The sequence below is a fragment of the Pongo pygmaeus genome, chromosome 2, assembly GCF_028885625.2.
Source record: "Pongo pygmaeus isolate AG05252 chromosome 2, NHGRI_mPonPyg2-v2.0_pri, whole genome shotgun sequence".
In the NCBI taxonomy this organism is placed as follows: Eukaryota; Metazoa; Chordata; class Mammalia; order Primates; family Hominidae; genus Pongo; species Pongo pygmaeus.
The window spans coordinates 199,800,161-199,815,372 of record NC_085930.1 but is presented as its reverse complement, the minus strand read 5'-3'; the positions used below and the strand labels follow the sequence as shown (position 1 = coordinate 199,815,372).

Sequence of the window (15,212 nt, the reverse complement as noted above, 5' to 3'; positions counted from 1 at the left end):
AAGATTAGAAAAGTTTGTGGAAGATCTACAGGCAAGTAGTAAGTAATTAAGGAAAAAGTAAAACTAATACTGAAGCACTAAGATACACGGTGGAGACCACAGTTAAACACAAAGCTCCTGATGACTTCTTCCCGTTGGGAAATGTTAACAGATGAACAGTTATCAAAGAAAAAAAGGAGCTCAACAAGCATGTACGCCATCTCTCTTCCTATGTGGACGTAGGTACCACAGCTCTCAGACATGGACAGGACTTGCCTAAGGTCACCAGCTAAGTAATGGCAGAGTGGAAGTGATGGCCGGGTTTCTCTGTCTTCTCCTAATGCTCTTTCCACTATAATCTGCTTTAACTTCTACCAAGTTGTATTAGAACATAAATAATGAGAACGTGAGTAGTTCAGGATCCTCAGAAACCCATATACCAGTCTAAAGTCCACTCCAATAAAATTCAAGTGTCCGATGAAAGCTTCAGAAGGACCTTCAGAGGCTACAGGGATCCCTCTTACCTGCAACCCCCAAGAACACAGTGATCCAAAGGCTTTTCTGTGATAGAAAAGAGATCTTTTTTCACATAATCATAACATAGCTTACATTTACCAAAGCACAGTCATAGTTTTCCATCAGGGAGTAGTTACTCTCCATGAGAGAAAAAACATTTGTGATTATTTATTGTTATGGACTGAATTGTGTCACCCCACCCCTATTTATTTGCTAAGGTCCTAATTCACAGTACATTAGAATGTGACTTTATTTGAAAACAGAACATTTAAAGACATAACTGAGCTCAAATGAGGTCATAAGGGGGGTCTCTAATCCCATATGACTAGCATCCTTATCAGAAGAAGAGATTAAGACACAAACACACAGAGGAAAGACCATGTAAAGACAAGGAGAGAAGATGGCCATATACAAGCCAAGGAGAGAGGCATCAAGAATGAAATCAATCCTGCCAACACCTTGATGTTGGACTTCTAGCCTCCAGAACTGTGAGAAGGTAATTTTGTTTGTTAAAGTCACCCACTCTGTGGTATTTTGTCATTGCAGTCCTAGCAAAGCAATACACCTGTTAAATAGCAGGAAGTCGTTAAAAGAAAAAATAATAACCCAGATGGGAGTTTAGAAAACAAAGCCAAGCCTGGCAGCTAAAAAGTGACTGTGAGTAAAATGTAACCAAATAATTAACCCTGAAAAGGGCTATTCTGTGGAGATGCCTCAGTTTTTAGAAGTTGGTTTTTTTTTGGTTTTTTTTTTGTTTGTTTGTTTTCCCAAAAACAACATTAATGCAGAAAAAAAAAGAGGAATACTGTAGAGTAAAATATAAAATCTACAAAACTTTCAAGGGAAAAAAAGTGGATTGGAAAGAAATTTTACAGTAATGGTAAATTGTTTGGATTATATCCTTAGATTGCCAGAGATACGGTATTCTCTTGCTTCTTAGGGGAAATTTGGTAGAAGTTTAAAAAGCATTGTCATACATACATGTCATGCCTCCCAAAAGAATATTTGGGAGAATATTATGACAGAGAAAATTCTAAGGAGGAAATCGTAACTGAAAAGGCAAACCTTGGGCAAATGGGAGAGGGGACTCCCAGTTCGCTCTAGGTCTTCTGATTTGGGGTGTCTGATTTGGACACTTCTGATCTGCAGTGTCCAACAGAAATGATAATGCAAACCACATATGTAATGTTAGACATTTCAGTTGCCACACTCAAAAAGTAAAATAATATTTGGGAGGCATCACATCACACATATTTGGGAGGCATTGTGCATCACACAATGCACCTGAGTTTCTCTTCTGTGCCAAGTACTTTGAAAGACGCCAAGAAAAACAGATACAAATGGGCTCTATCCCCTGCCCTGTTCAATGTCTGGAGGAATGGATGTCTCCAGGTGAGGCATAAAGGCAGGCAGGAACTGGTGTCGTGAGAAGGGATTAATAACAAGGCTCCACTTTTAGACAACTTTGATATGTCTCAGGGTCTGGGAAGAAACTACCACTGGAGAACATTCTAAGGGCCACAGCCAATTTCTCTGCATACCTCCTTCAGCCCCCTTCAGCTAAGCTGCTGAGAATTACCTCACTAAACTCTATCTAAATGCTTCCGACTTCTTCCCAGCTTCCTAGCACATGGATCATCCGGACAAAAGCCCAGAAACTAAAGGGAAAAGAGAAAGCCACTGCCAAGAATCAGGCTACCTTAACATGCAGGTATAGTTGCCAGTGTCATTGAGGAGAGTGGGCCGGAACCACAGCACATCTTTCTCCTTACTAATGCGGTTCTCAGGGAGACGGAAGTTAATTGGCTCCTCAAGGTCCCGGTCCTGCCTAGTCCAATACCAGATCAGAGTAAGGCCAGCTGAATGGGCTGTGCTGTAGTTAAATTTCAAGAAGTGTTCAAAGAGTGGGCACTTGATGCGAGCTGGCTCATCTTCAAACACTTGGATTTGCCTCATGGTATCTAGTCCCCAGTCATCGCAGCGTTCTGGAATAATCAAAAAGAAAGAAAGGGCAGATGAGTCATTTTACAACAAAGGCCTCAAAAGAACACACCTTCTCCTCAGTTCACCCGGTCTTTTCCAGAACCTCTTTCTCTGGTCACCTTCCAGCCTCCCTCTAATAATTGCATACAGTAGTCACCTTTGGTGGGAAGAAATTGCTGTTCCCCATTATTTTTTATTTTCTGAGTATCTCTTGAATAATGATTTGATCTGATAGCTTGACCCTGTTAAGCCCTGCAAGGTATGGGAGAAAGTTTCACCTAAAAAAGACATCATGTGTTTTTTCACTTCGTGGAAAAGAGAATGGTTTAAGGAGGACATTGTAACTGAAAAGACAACTCTTGGGCAAATTGGAGAAAGGACTCCCAGTTTGCTCTAGATCTTCTGATTTATGGGCTAGATCTGCAATGTCCAATAGAAATTATAATGCAACACACATATGTAATTTTAGACATTTCAGTTGCCACACTAAAGAAGTAAAACAAAGCAGATGAAATTAATTGTAATGTTTTGTTAAACCCAATATATCCAAAAGATCAAAAAAAAAGAGCTATTTTACATTTACATTCTTTTTCTGTGGTACATCTTAAAAATTCAATGTATTTTTCACTTACATCTCAATCTGGACTAGCCACATATGTCTACTCTCTACTTTATTGGACAGCAGGACAGTAGACCTCAACATATCAAGAGATCTCAGTAATACTCCTTGGTGGAATACTCATTCAGAACTAAGGGTGCTACAGTTTCAATGACAGAGTCAAATAAAAAAGGAGCTTAGTTCTACAAGGTCACTCAATTCTTTAAATTCCTTCTGAGCTGTATACCCATTTTATATTTTTATCATCAAACATTATTTTTAACGATCACTTGAAAACTCTGGAATACAGAGTCTGCAAAAACAACCCTAGTTTTCTCTTTCCCCTGTATCCACATCCTCTGCAATTTGAAACTGTGAGTTTTCCAATCAAGAGTCTATCTTACCACCCCTCGAATCTGTACTGTCCTTGTGAGTAATAGCTTTCATAATTTATTCTTTATAATGAAAAGTAATCACTCATCTATTCAGAAAAAAAAACACACTTTTTTATAAAGAATTTTTTTCTTTATTTTAAGAAAATAAGAAAATGTTTATTTTCTTAACACTGACATCTGAATGGAAGGCTCTAGAAGTCACCAGATGAAGGGTGAACAGAGGTCGGGGTGATGGAGTCCTGCGGGCCACAAAACCATCACCTTAAAGTAGTTTTTTCCTCATGTCCCTAACATATGCACATACACATGCTTATGTATATATTTTTTAACTCTGTAATCTTCCCTACATTTCCATTGACATCTAAAACTTTTCATGCCAAGTATAATTGGAAAGGATATATTTAGTGTCATAAGTAATGCCATTTTGAAAGAAAAGGGTTACATCATTCTTTTAATTACATCCAATGGAATAGTGATTTGCCATACACCAATATCCAACCTAAAAACACGTAAAAAAGCTTTCTTTTAACCATTATAAATTCCATAGTTTCTTTTTTTCCTTGAACTTACATTAATTCCACTATCTCCAAGTGTAAATTTACTTTAATGGAATATATTCTTATGTTTGATAATTTTTTATTTTTCATCATTTTATTCTTTTGTGTAATATATAAAGTGCTAAGTGTTAAAAGATTTTTGAAATGTCTTATAAATTTAAATAATGTTTTCATTTTATAAGTAATTAATGATTATAAAATGTAAAGGTTGTATTGGAAATCATTTCTTAGTAATATAGAAGGGCTATTTTTGAATGAGAGTTTTTAGGTACTAGTTGAAAATTGTTTGCTTACATGTAAGAACTGGGAAAATTTGTTTGTAGTAAGGAGCTAAAGGAGCTTAGTTCTACAAGGTCACTCAATTCTTTAAATTCTTTCTGAGCTGTATACCCATTTTATATTTTTATCATCAAACATTATTTTTAACGATCATTTGAAAACTCTGGAATACAGAGTCAGCAAAAACAGCCCTAGTTTTCCCTTTCCCCTATATCCACATCCTCTGCAATTTGAAACTGTAAGTTTTCCAATCAAGAGTCTCTCTTACCAGCCATCAAATCTGGGCTGTCCTTGTGAGTTATACTGGCAAACAAAATGCAGCAAAAGTGATTGTGTGGTGTGTGACAATCTAAGCCTAAGAGTTAAAAGGTTTTGCTTTTTCTCTTGGAACTCTGTTGTCACCATGAGAACAAGTCCAGAAAAGCATATTAACAAATAAGAGACTACATAGAGGACAGCTGAGACACCCCAGCTGGCAGCTGGCCCACCTCCAGAAGTATGGCTATCTGGCTTTCCACAACTGACCAAAGGTACAACAGCAAGTCCGGCCTGGATGAGCTGAGCCACACAAGATACAGACTCAGAAGCAAAAATACAAGTGAAATAAATAAAATGAAGTTTGGTCATTTAAATTTCTGCTTCTTTGCAAGGCACCGTTTTTGTAGCAGTGGATAACTGGCAAAACAACTTACTTGCCATTATTCTAATTTTGATAAAAGCAAATAATCAGAAGCTTTCTGACTTGCAAAAGGATTTGTCAGGTAAGTAAAAAAGCTCTGGGAAATTTAACAACTAGTTTTTTCAAGACTCAACAAATGACTATTTGTTGCTATGTTTTTAGTTAGAAGCAACTTTTAAAATTCAACATACAGAGAAATAATTTGAAAAATCACAGTGTTGTTCACATCAATGCACACTTGTAACACAATATATTTTATAAAGTATCACATTCTTTGAAAATATTTGCAAAGTTGTAGAGTTCGCTTATTCAGTTTATATAAAAGTATAACCAAAGTTTTGGCTGGGCATGGTGGCTCACGCCTGTAATTCCAACACTTTAGGAGGCCGAGACGGGCGGATCACCTGAGGTCAGGAGTTCGAGACCAGCCTGGCCAACATGGCGAAACTCCATCTCTACTAAAAATACAAAAATTAGCCAGGCATGGTGGCAGGCGCCTGTAATTCCAGCTGCTCGGAAAGCTGAGGCAGGAAACTTGCTTGAACCCGGGAGGCAGAGGTTGCAGTGAGCCGAGATCGTCCCACTGCACTCCAGCCTGGGTGAGAGAGCAAGACTCTGTCTCAAAAAAAGAAAAGAAAAGAAAAGAAAATTAAAATAATGTTTAATACATAATCCCAAGTAACTGCAAGAATAGGAGAAAAGACAATAGTGATACCAACATGGACAAGTGGTAACAGGCTTAACACACCTAAAAAGACAAATCCTAAACCAGCAGCAGAGAACTGGAGAACAAACCAATCTGTAGTTCAGGATGTTGAAAAGACCCAGGAATTATCAGCACCAGACAAAGAGTCATTAGTGCTGTTTACCCAATATTTATGGGTTCTCCTCTCAGTATATTATAAGATTGCACATTTCCACACCTCTGAAGTAAGGAGCGGCCATGTGACTTACTTTGACCAAGAAGATGTAGTCAGTGCTACTTGTGGTGGATGTTTCAAGAGATAGGGTATATTTTACAAACTTCCCTTTTCTTCTGCCTTGGCAAATATGAAAGCACAGAGACAGAGGCTCCTTTAGGTTGGGTCCTTTGATGGATGGCATACCACACAACTTTGTTCTTTTAAGGCAGAGATAATTTGGATTTGCTTATTACCAATACCAATAATCTATCCTGGCACATGCAGTCAGGTATCTAAAAACCGAAGATATAGGAAGAATGGTAAAAGAAAGAAGACAGAATGACAGCTGTATAAAAAAGTTACATGCTTTGTTCCAAGCCCACTCTTCTAGCACTGAACAATTTTCTTCACTCAGCTCCAAGAATCTTCTGTGGAAAATCTGGCCAGTTTAAGAAGAAAGATATGACAATCTTACTATCAGAAGCTCTTTAGAAAATTGTGCAGCCACATCATCCAACAGAAAAGCTCAAGTTTAATGAGCATCATGGCTTCACACTCATATTTAGAATTTCCAATCAGCTTCTTAATCACTTCTTCTTAAATCTGAGCAGATCATCTGAGAAAAACCTCTACCACAAAATGTAATGTCAGAAAAAAAAAAAAGTAAAAGAAACTTGGAGAAAATCAAATTATTCAAGGAAAAGTAAACATTTAAAAAACACTATCAACATTCTCAGAGAGATAAGGAACCTGTTTCATCCATGAAGCAGGAACAAATGCTATAACCAAGCAATATTCAGAGAAAAAAAGTCCACTAAAACAAAAAACTTTAATAGATTTTTTTTAGATGTTAAATTTAAAGATTTCCTAAAAAGCAGAGTAGAAAGAAAAAGAAATAGAAAACAGATAAGAAAGTTAGAAGCCCTGTCCAGGAACCTCAGACTCTAAATAAGAGGAGCCTCTGCACCCCACCTCTCAAAACAAAACCCCAAAATACAAAGAAAATTCTCAATTAAATAATTCACAGAAAAAAAAATCTGAGAACTGAAATATACAACCTTGTAAGGACCTATCAATTGCCCCAGAATAATGGATAGAAATAGACTCACACCACATAAATATTTCAAAACAATTGCAGAGAAAGAGGATTCTGCAAACTACCAGGGAGTAAGAAAGGAAAGGAAAAAAAAAAGTCATTTTACGAAATATAGGAATGAGAATGGTTTGGGAACTCCCAAACACAAGACTGGAAACTAGAAGATAATGAAGAGATGCATCTAAAGGAAAATTATTTCCAATCTAGAACATAAACATAACAAAACAATCAAGTGTGAAGGTGACAGATGTAGACGCATAAAGACTCCACAATTTATTTATCATGTCCTCCTTATCAGGGAGCTTCAGGGGATTTGTGCCACAAAAATGAGAGAATAAAACAATAATAGAGAAAACCTAGGATTGGGAATAGGGATTCTAATTCAAGAGAGAAAAGGGATCCTCAGAATGACAGTGAAGGAGACCCAAGGATAAAATTTATGCACCAGGGCTTGGTAGTGAACCAGTATAGGTAGTAGGAATTGGAAACCTCCAATAAGGGAAAAAATAATCATAAGTGACAGATTATCTAATGACATTAAGAGTGTGAAAAATGTGAAAAATTATGCTGAAAGGCAATTGAAAGCTATAAAAATGGTTACAAAAACATACAAATTAAATTAAGCATATGAAAAGCAATGCAGTTAATAACTTCAAAAACTAAGAAAGGTAATAGAATTATAGTTCATAAACATGTGAAAACATATTAATGAAATGATCATTGATTCAACCAAATATGAAATATAGAGAAGAATGGGTAGAAGAGATAGCAGTTTCAGCAAGATTATCCTCATTTACTATAATGAAAAAAGTGAAAAGATAATGCCTAGGGTTGACTACACAAAAGATAACAATGTATACAAATAGGTTAGCAAAATATAGATGGGAAATATTAGAAGAGATAAATAAGATATCCAAGTTGTTGCCTCTGAGAAGGGTAATTAGTAAAAGTGAGGATAGTTAAGGAAGAAAGAATATAATTATTTTGATTTTTTAAATATATTGACCTTAAAAATCTGTGCATAATTTGCTTTCAAATTAATTAAAATAATAATTAGAATAAAAGGAAGAAAGGAAAGAAGGAAGAAAATATCCACTAGGTAATACAGTTGGCAAACCCATTCTATGTCAAACCATCCTTATCATAACTACTTTCTGTTAGAAAAATTTTTGATTTTATATTTTATTTCCAAAAATTGTGGTGTTATGTATTGGCTTGACAGTCATTTCACTTTGAATGATAAAGTATATAGAAAAAAACAAAAAAGAAGAAAACAGTTAGATAGCAAATGGAGTCTGTAATTTCATTATACTGTTTGTTGTCTAGATAAAATAAGATGTCACTGCCTTTGGTATTTCCTACAGATATTCTTTATGTGTTTTGCAAAAGCATCTCCCTCAAGACTGCACTTTTTTGACTGCAATTAGATGACTGTAGAGGAAAGACTATTAAATGGAAATTAGTATCTTTCCTGTAAGCCCACTCTACAACGTGTATCAATTCAGATCACCCCATCTTGGGCACAGATCACATTCTGATGTCATGATTCACTCTTAATAGAAACATCGGTAAATTGGAGAGAAAAAGGAAGGCCTGCTGGGGTTTAATAGTGCCCTTATTAAGGAGACATTCTGACACCAATAAAATAAGTGTCATGTTGGACCCTGAAAATCTTTATAGCCCTAGGCAATAATTAATAGTAAGATAGATGATGAGTGACATGTAGATTTTTCTTTTGTAAAGTAGGAGAATGCTGATTGGGAAAAAGGAGATAAAAAAGGAGAGCTAACATAACATTTGAACTGCCAGCATATACTCAGACAAACCAATTTAGGAGGAATTATAAAACGGATTTTTAGTGATCACAAGAACAGACTGTTGTAGAGACTGTCTATATGCTCATTATTTCTGTTTTCTGTGACTCATGTGAAAACTACTTATCTTTGGTAGTTGGGTTAGGGCCATGTGAATTTCCTCTGGCCAATGAAATGTGGGCAGAAATGCTGTAGAGCCTGAAATCCCCAGCATAATCTCTGATGCTCTCTTTCCCTGAAATGGAGGCCCTGAAGTCCAGAAACTGTTGAAAAGGTAGCATCACAGGATAGGAGGAATCTGGATTCCTGCCACTGCTCAGAGCAAGGCTGTTCAGGAATGCCACTTGACTTTCAAGGGGCTGTGACATGAGTGAAAAATAAATCTCTATTATGTTAAGCCACTGAGATTTGTGATAGCAACTAGTACTGCCTATCTTGATTAATAAAAAAAAGGAAGGTAGAATTTTCTTTTCATAACATAAGTTAATAAATCAAGACAAGACACTTTTTAAAAAAGCATTTGTTCCTTACATACTAAAATTTGAATACAAGTCAATCACCAAGATTTCTGGCCCAATCCATAGGCTTAATATGTCTTCAATTAAATTCAATACATTTTTAAAGGGAAAGGAAATAATTATACCTGCCATGTGTCTCCCTTACATGATGTTTCATGGACCAAATGAATATGTTTATAAAGTGAGTCAGCCTCCTGTACCACAGAGCCTGAAAATATATGTATTAGTATTCACAAACATTATTATTATTGAGCTTTTTCTTTGGGATATTTGCCCATTTGAAATTAGTTCTGTGAGTTTTTAAGTTCTCTAGACAGCCACCTGAGCGCATTTTGTCAGAGCTTTTTGTATTACTCAATGAACAAGTAAAAATAAAATCTATGGCAACAGGCTGGAGTGTCATGTAATACCAAATTAATTATATGATTCACTGCAGGCACCAGCCTCAGAAAAGACAGGAAAAGGCTGTTATGCAAATACATTTGTCTCTAATAACAGCAAAGGGAATTTAGCAAATTACTAGCACAAGAATTCCTTTTTTGTTTAGAATGTCCCTTCTTATTCAGTTTACTCCACAGTGGAAGTCCTCTCTAAATTGGCCTCTCAACATGGGAGAACCATAAAGTCATCATTCCTCTCAGCCAAAAGGGTTTCTTAAGGCTGAGACTTGGTGGCACAGAGGACTAATGGAAATGTGCAAAGCTTTGCAAAGCCAAGTCACTGGAAAATCCAACCCACGCTCCTGACAGCAATTAGCATTTATATAGCAGGGTATACATTTTAACTAATTAATCTCACAACACACTCTAGGGCTTTCATGCCCATTCCCACATTACATGCCAGGAAACGGAGACAGAGAGATTAATTGACTTACTTTTGCCTGAGTGGTAGCACAAAAAAAAAGCTGCCTGACTATAGAGCCAGGATGTTTGTCCCAAATGTATCCTCACACATTCAAAGCAGAATATTTTCCACAGAAAAGCTCTTCATATATTTGTATTCATTAAATATTTATTGAGAACCTGCTATGCGCAAAGCACTATGCTAGGTTCTGGGGTAGACAGACATATAAGTATAAAAAATCAGGAAACTCAGGTATAGAAAAGAAAGAGCAAAGATTTGAATTTTGGAAGACCTAAGGTGGAATTACTTTAAGTAGTTAATTATTTTTCATGTGCCACTTAGTTGCCATATGGCCTTGGACAAAATGCTTCTCTTAAACTAGTCTCTGCATGTACACCCTGCCTATGTTACAGTGCTGTGTGAGAGTTAAAAGTCCTAGCATGCAAAAGGAGCTCAGTACATATTAGCTGAATCTGCATCAGAAAATTCCCATCAGGAAATTAACAATCTTCACAAAAGAAAGACATAGAAATAGAGTTAACTGAATGAAATAAACCAATTGTCATAACAGGTTTCTAAACAGAAGCATAATAATATTAAATCCTATTATATTATATTGTACTACATTTTATATTAATTATATTACTGTAAACAGGGTGGAGGGTTGAGGTGATAGTCTTGAGATTTGGCTGAGACCAGAACCAGTCTCCTTTTACATTCCAAACTAGAAACCAATGCAGATCAGGCCACTTAGAAACTGTCCCATCTGCGTGTGCTAGTAGTCCTATCTAAGCCTGAGGCTAGAGACTAAGTCAAACAGGAACGCTGGTTTGACATTAATTTTGGTAGTTTTGCTAAAGTTTGTTTTTCTAGTGGTATGCTTGGGTCCTCAGGAAATATTAACCTGGGACTGAGATAAAGAGAGAACTGAAGGTGTGAGCAGACTGGTTAAGTTGGCTAGCAACATTAAATGAATGTCACGAAGACAAGGAGTAAATCAATATGTTTACATGTGAGCACATTTCTGAGGCAAACACAGGAGTTCCAGAGTCTAAAACACTAGCAGAAGCCCTGATAGAGAAGGCATATAGCATTAGGGTTGAAGATAACAGACATAATTCCAAGGCCGACTTTGATATCTAGTGGCATTATTCCTTCATTTAAAAAACTACGTACTGAGCATTCCATCATGTGCCAAATACTAAATGGGTGCTTGGGATGCACTGGCAAACAAGACAAAGGTCTCATGGAGCTCACCTTCTAACACAGGGAGACTGACAATAAGCAATTGACATGCTAAACAAGAAAAATATATAGAATGTTGAAAGGTGATGAGTCAAGGGAACAAAGAACAATATAGAATCTGGTAAGAGGAATCAGGAATGAAGGAGGGAGAGAGAAGGGAGAGACTGGAATATGCAATTATAAAGAGAGTAGTAAGGGTAGTAGGCTTTATGATCAATGAAGTCCCTTAACCATTTTGAACCTCACTTTCCACAACCAAAAAAGAAGCTCATAAGAGTGTAAAATAGTTATGAAAATGAAATAAGCCTATGACATAAAACAGTACCACACATAAACTGAGAAGGTCTATACATGTATTGGTTATAATTAATATGAACTGTAATTTTTCTATGAACTGTAATTTTTCTATGTGATCTTTGTGTAATTTTTCTATGTGATCTTTGGCAAACCACTTCTCGTGTCAGACATTCGCATCTGTGGCATGGACTGCTAGACGTGCCCCATATGCATGCCTCACACGCCCCTTCCCAATAGGGTGTGGGGATTTTCACTTGGGCACATAGCCACTCAGTTTAAAAGTAACATTTCCCAGCTTGCCTCTCACCTGGATGTGGTCAGGTGACTAGGTTCTGGCTAATAGAAAAGGTTTGAAATTGTCATATGGTAGATCCCAGAAATCTTCCTTGAGAGACACTGGCATGTTCCTATGGTTCCCACGCTCCTCCTATCATCCCATTTCTTCTGTCCTGCTGCATGGGACATAGATATGATAGCTGGCGCTACATAATGAGCCGTAAGAATGAGGACCACACCATAAAGATGGTGAAATCTGAAAGTGAAAGGAGGTGGGAACTTGAATAACTCGGGGAGTTGCCTTACCAGCCCTGAACTTTCTACCTCTACATTTTATGTGATAAATAAGCTTTTTATATCCTCATTACTTAGAGTGTGGTCCTCAACCCACAAGCATCATCAGTATTCCTTGCCACCTTGTCAGAACTGCAGATTTTCAGGACCCATCCTGATGTATTGAATCACAATCTGCATTTTAACAATCCCCAGGTAATCCCTATGCTCACTAAACTTGGAAAGGAATTAGTTTAAACAGCTGTTATTTTATATGTCTACGTATGGCTGATCATTGTCTTCACTGATAACAATGGTTTTACTTCCTCTGTTCAAATAAGTGGATAGATGAACAGTTCCTGAGATTTTAACTACCTTATGAGTCTACGTCTCTTTGACTTATATTATATTCTTTTTGTTCCTCAATGAAAAATTATTTTAAATATCTAGACATTTTTCTAGTACTATCCTATAATATACCACTGGTTTCCAAAAATGTCTGCAAACACCATTCACCTAGAGTATAATTTATATTATAGTGGAAGATATTTGATATGGTTTGACTGTGTCCCCACCCAAATCTCATCTTGAATTGTAGCTCCCATAATTCCCAAATGTCGTAGGAGGGACATGGTGGGAGGGAATTGAATCATGGGGGTGGGTCTTTCCTGTGCTATTCTCATAATATGAATACGTCTCATGAGATCTGACGGTTTTATAAATGGGAGTTCCCCTGCACACACTCTCTCTTGCCTGCTGACATGTAAGACGTGACTTTGCTCCTCATTTGCCTTCTGCCACGATTGTGAGGGCTCCCCAGCCATGTGGAACTGTGAGTCAACTAAACCTCTTTCCTTTATAAATTACCCAGTCTCAGTTATGTCTTTATTAGCAGCATGAGAGAAGACTAACACAATATTAAAACTTAGATATGTTTATTCAGGGTAGAGCTATCCAAACAAAGTCTAGAAAATGTTTCTGAAAATTCACATTCACTGACTAAGTCATCAAGAGGAGAGCAAGAAGTCAGGAGTGGAGGAGGGAGAGCTGGAGTGTCTGTGAGCATCCATCATGCATCCTCATGTTGCTGGTACTGCGTACAAACCCGTGTTCATCACTGGGCAGATGGCTGCTTTCCAGGACCAGATAATTAGACATACCTTACTCCCACCAACAAAACGAAGTTTTCTTGATTGAATAATTTGAAAAAAGATAGAAAATAGCTCTGACAGATACAAGGGATGATAACATTTGTCAGATTACGAAAGAATGCCAAATTCAAAAAAAAAAAAGCGTTTGGTGAGGAAGAAATCCACAAGCCACGGTTTCAGTTTCATTAGAGTTTGCTCCTAGAATAATTTTTATTCCGAATAGTGTACTACTCCTGTGTATGACACCAGGTATTTACACTGCCCTAAAGACTGTCATTTCATATCAATTTGAAGTGGCAGTCCCAGCCAGTTAAAAAATAAAAAGTACGGGCAAATCATTACAAAGTAAACCTGAAAACAAAGGAAAAAAGAAGAAAAGAAAGAGGTAAGAAAGGAAAGTGAACCCCGACGGATGAAAACAACCAATCCTACGAAGTTTAAATTCAGAATTATAATAGGCAATACTTGAAGTTATAAAATCAAATCTAAAAGAGCTGGGGTCTTTCAGAGTCTAGCATTATTAAAGGATGAATATTTTAGCACCTTCAAGCAGTTTGCAGTCAGTATCTGTCATGCTGGAGTTTCACTCTTAGTTTGTAAATACAAGCGTCACTTTCTACAAAGTTTTCCTTGTGGGAGAGCACCTGAATAAAAACCCTGGGTTTTCTAGATAATTTTAAAGCTTCCTGGTCTAACGAAGCTGCTGAAGGTCTCCAGGCTGTTTCCAGATCTCAAATCATTTCATAACTGGGTTTTGGATTACCAGCAAAAAGACCCTGAATTATCATGTGTTTATGTCCCAGAAGGTTCCAGCAGCCACCCGTCCTGCTGCTGTGCAGAATAAGGAAGGTAATATAGTAGCATCATCTAATAGCCACCTGTAACAAGCTCTGCTTCTCTCATCAAAGTGGCACCAGGGGATAGAAGGCTACACAATGAATTCTGGGCTGAGGCAGGGCAGATCATCTGAGGTCGAGTTCGAGACCAGTCTGGCCAACATGGCGAAACCCTGTCTCTACTAAAAATAGAAACATTAGCTGGGTGTGGTAGCGTGTGCCTGTAATTCCAGCTACTTGGGAAGCTGAGGTAAGAGAATCACTTGACCCCGGGAGGCAGATGTTTCAGTGAGCCAAGATCGCATCACTGCACTCCAGTCTGGGAGACAGAGCGAGATTCCATCTCAAAACAAACAAACAAACAAAAAGAATGAATTCTGAGTATGCTTCTTCTGTACCATGGTTCATGGTTTTCTTTAAAAAAAAAAATTACTGTAATGAGCAACCTCATGCTGCTGAAGGGAATGATTTTTTTTGCAGGGCTGTTGTGACAATAAATAAACAGGCTTGTGTCAAGAGTGACACAGTACACTGGGGAAACGCTAAGCAGTCATTAGCTAGTTTTTGTGTGTTTTTTTTTCCCTCCAAGCAATCTTTTCTAATCCATGATTAAGATGTAAAAATCCAATGATTATTTTAATATAATAATCAAACAGCCTTTGCTCTCTTTATTCTTATTATTAGATAATATTTATTCAGGATTCTTTGAGTGCTAGGGACCATGAAGAAAATCTAGAAAAAATATAGTCTCTGTGTTGAAATTTCCATTCAAGACTGACAGCACATGAAATAAAGTTATTTCACACATTATCATTAGAGTCCCAGAAAATACGGGCCTCAGGTCTAGTTGCGGCCCTGAATTCTAGTAAGATCCTGAAAATACCCTCATTCCATACATGAAGTGAATGCAGTCGAGAGAGAACAAAAAGCATGTCTGAGAGATGAGTAAACAATATATGATAGTGGTGGGGAGGG

At 37.2% G+C, this 15,212-nt stretch overlaps 1 protein-coding gene across 8 annotated transcripts in view; it reads right to left on the bottom strand.

Annotated features, from left to right (window-relative positions):
• Positions 1 to 15,212, bottom strand: part of IL1RAP (interleukin 1 receptor accessory protein) — a 144,609-nt gene that overhangs the window by 52,958 nt on the left and 76,439 nt on the right. For all 8 annotated transcript variants that reach the window (XM_054482605.2, XM_063662561.1, XM_054482609.2 and 5 more), the window contains one exon: positions 2,195 to 2,480. In XM_054482605.2, the coding sequence (XP_054338580.1) occupies positions 2,195 to 2,480 (286 nt within the window). The remainder of the gene's footprint in view (positions 1 to 2,194; positions 2,481 to 15,212) is intronic.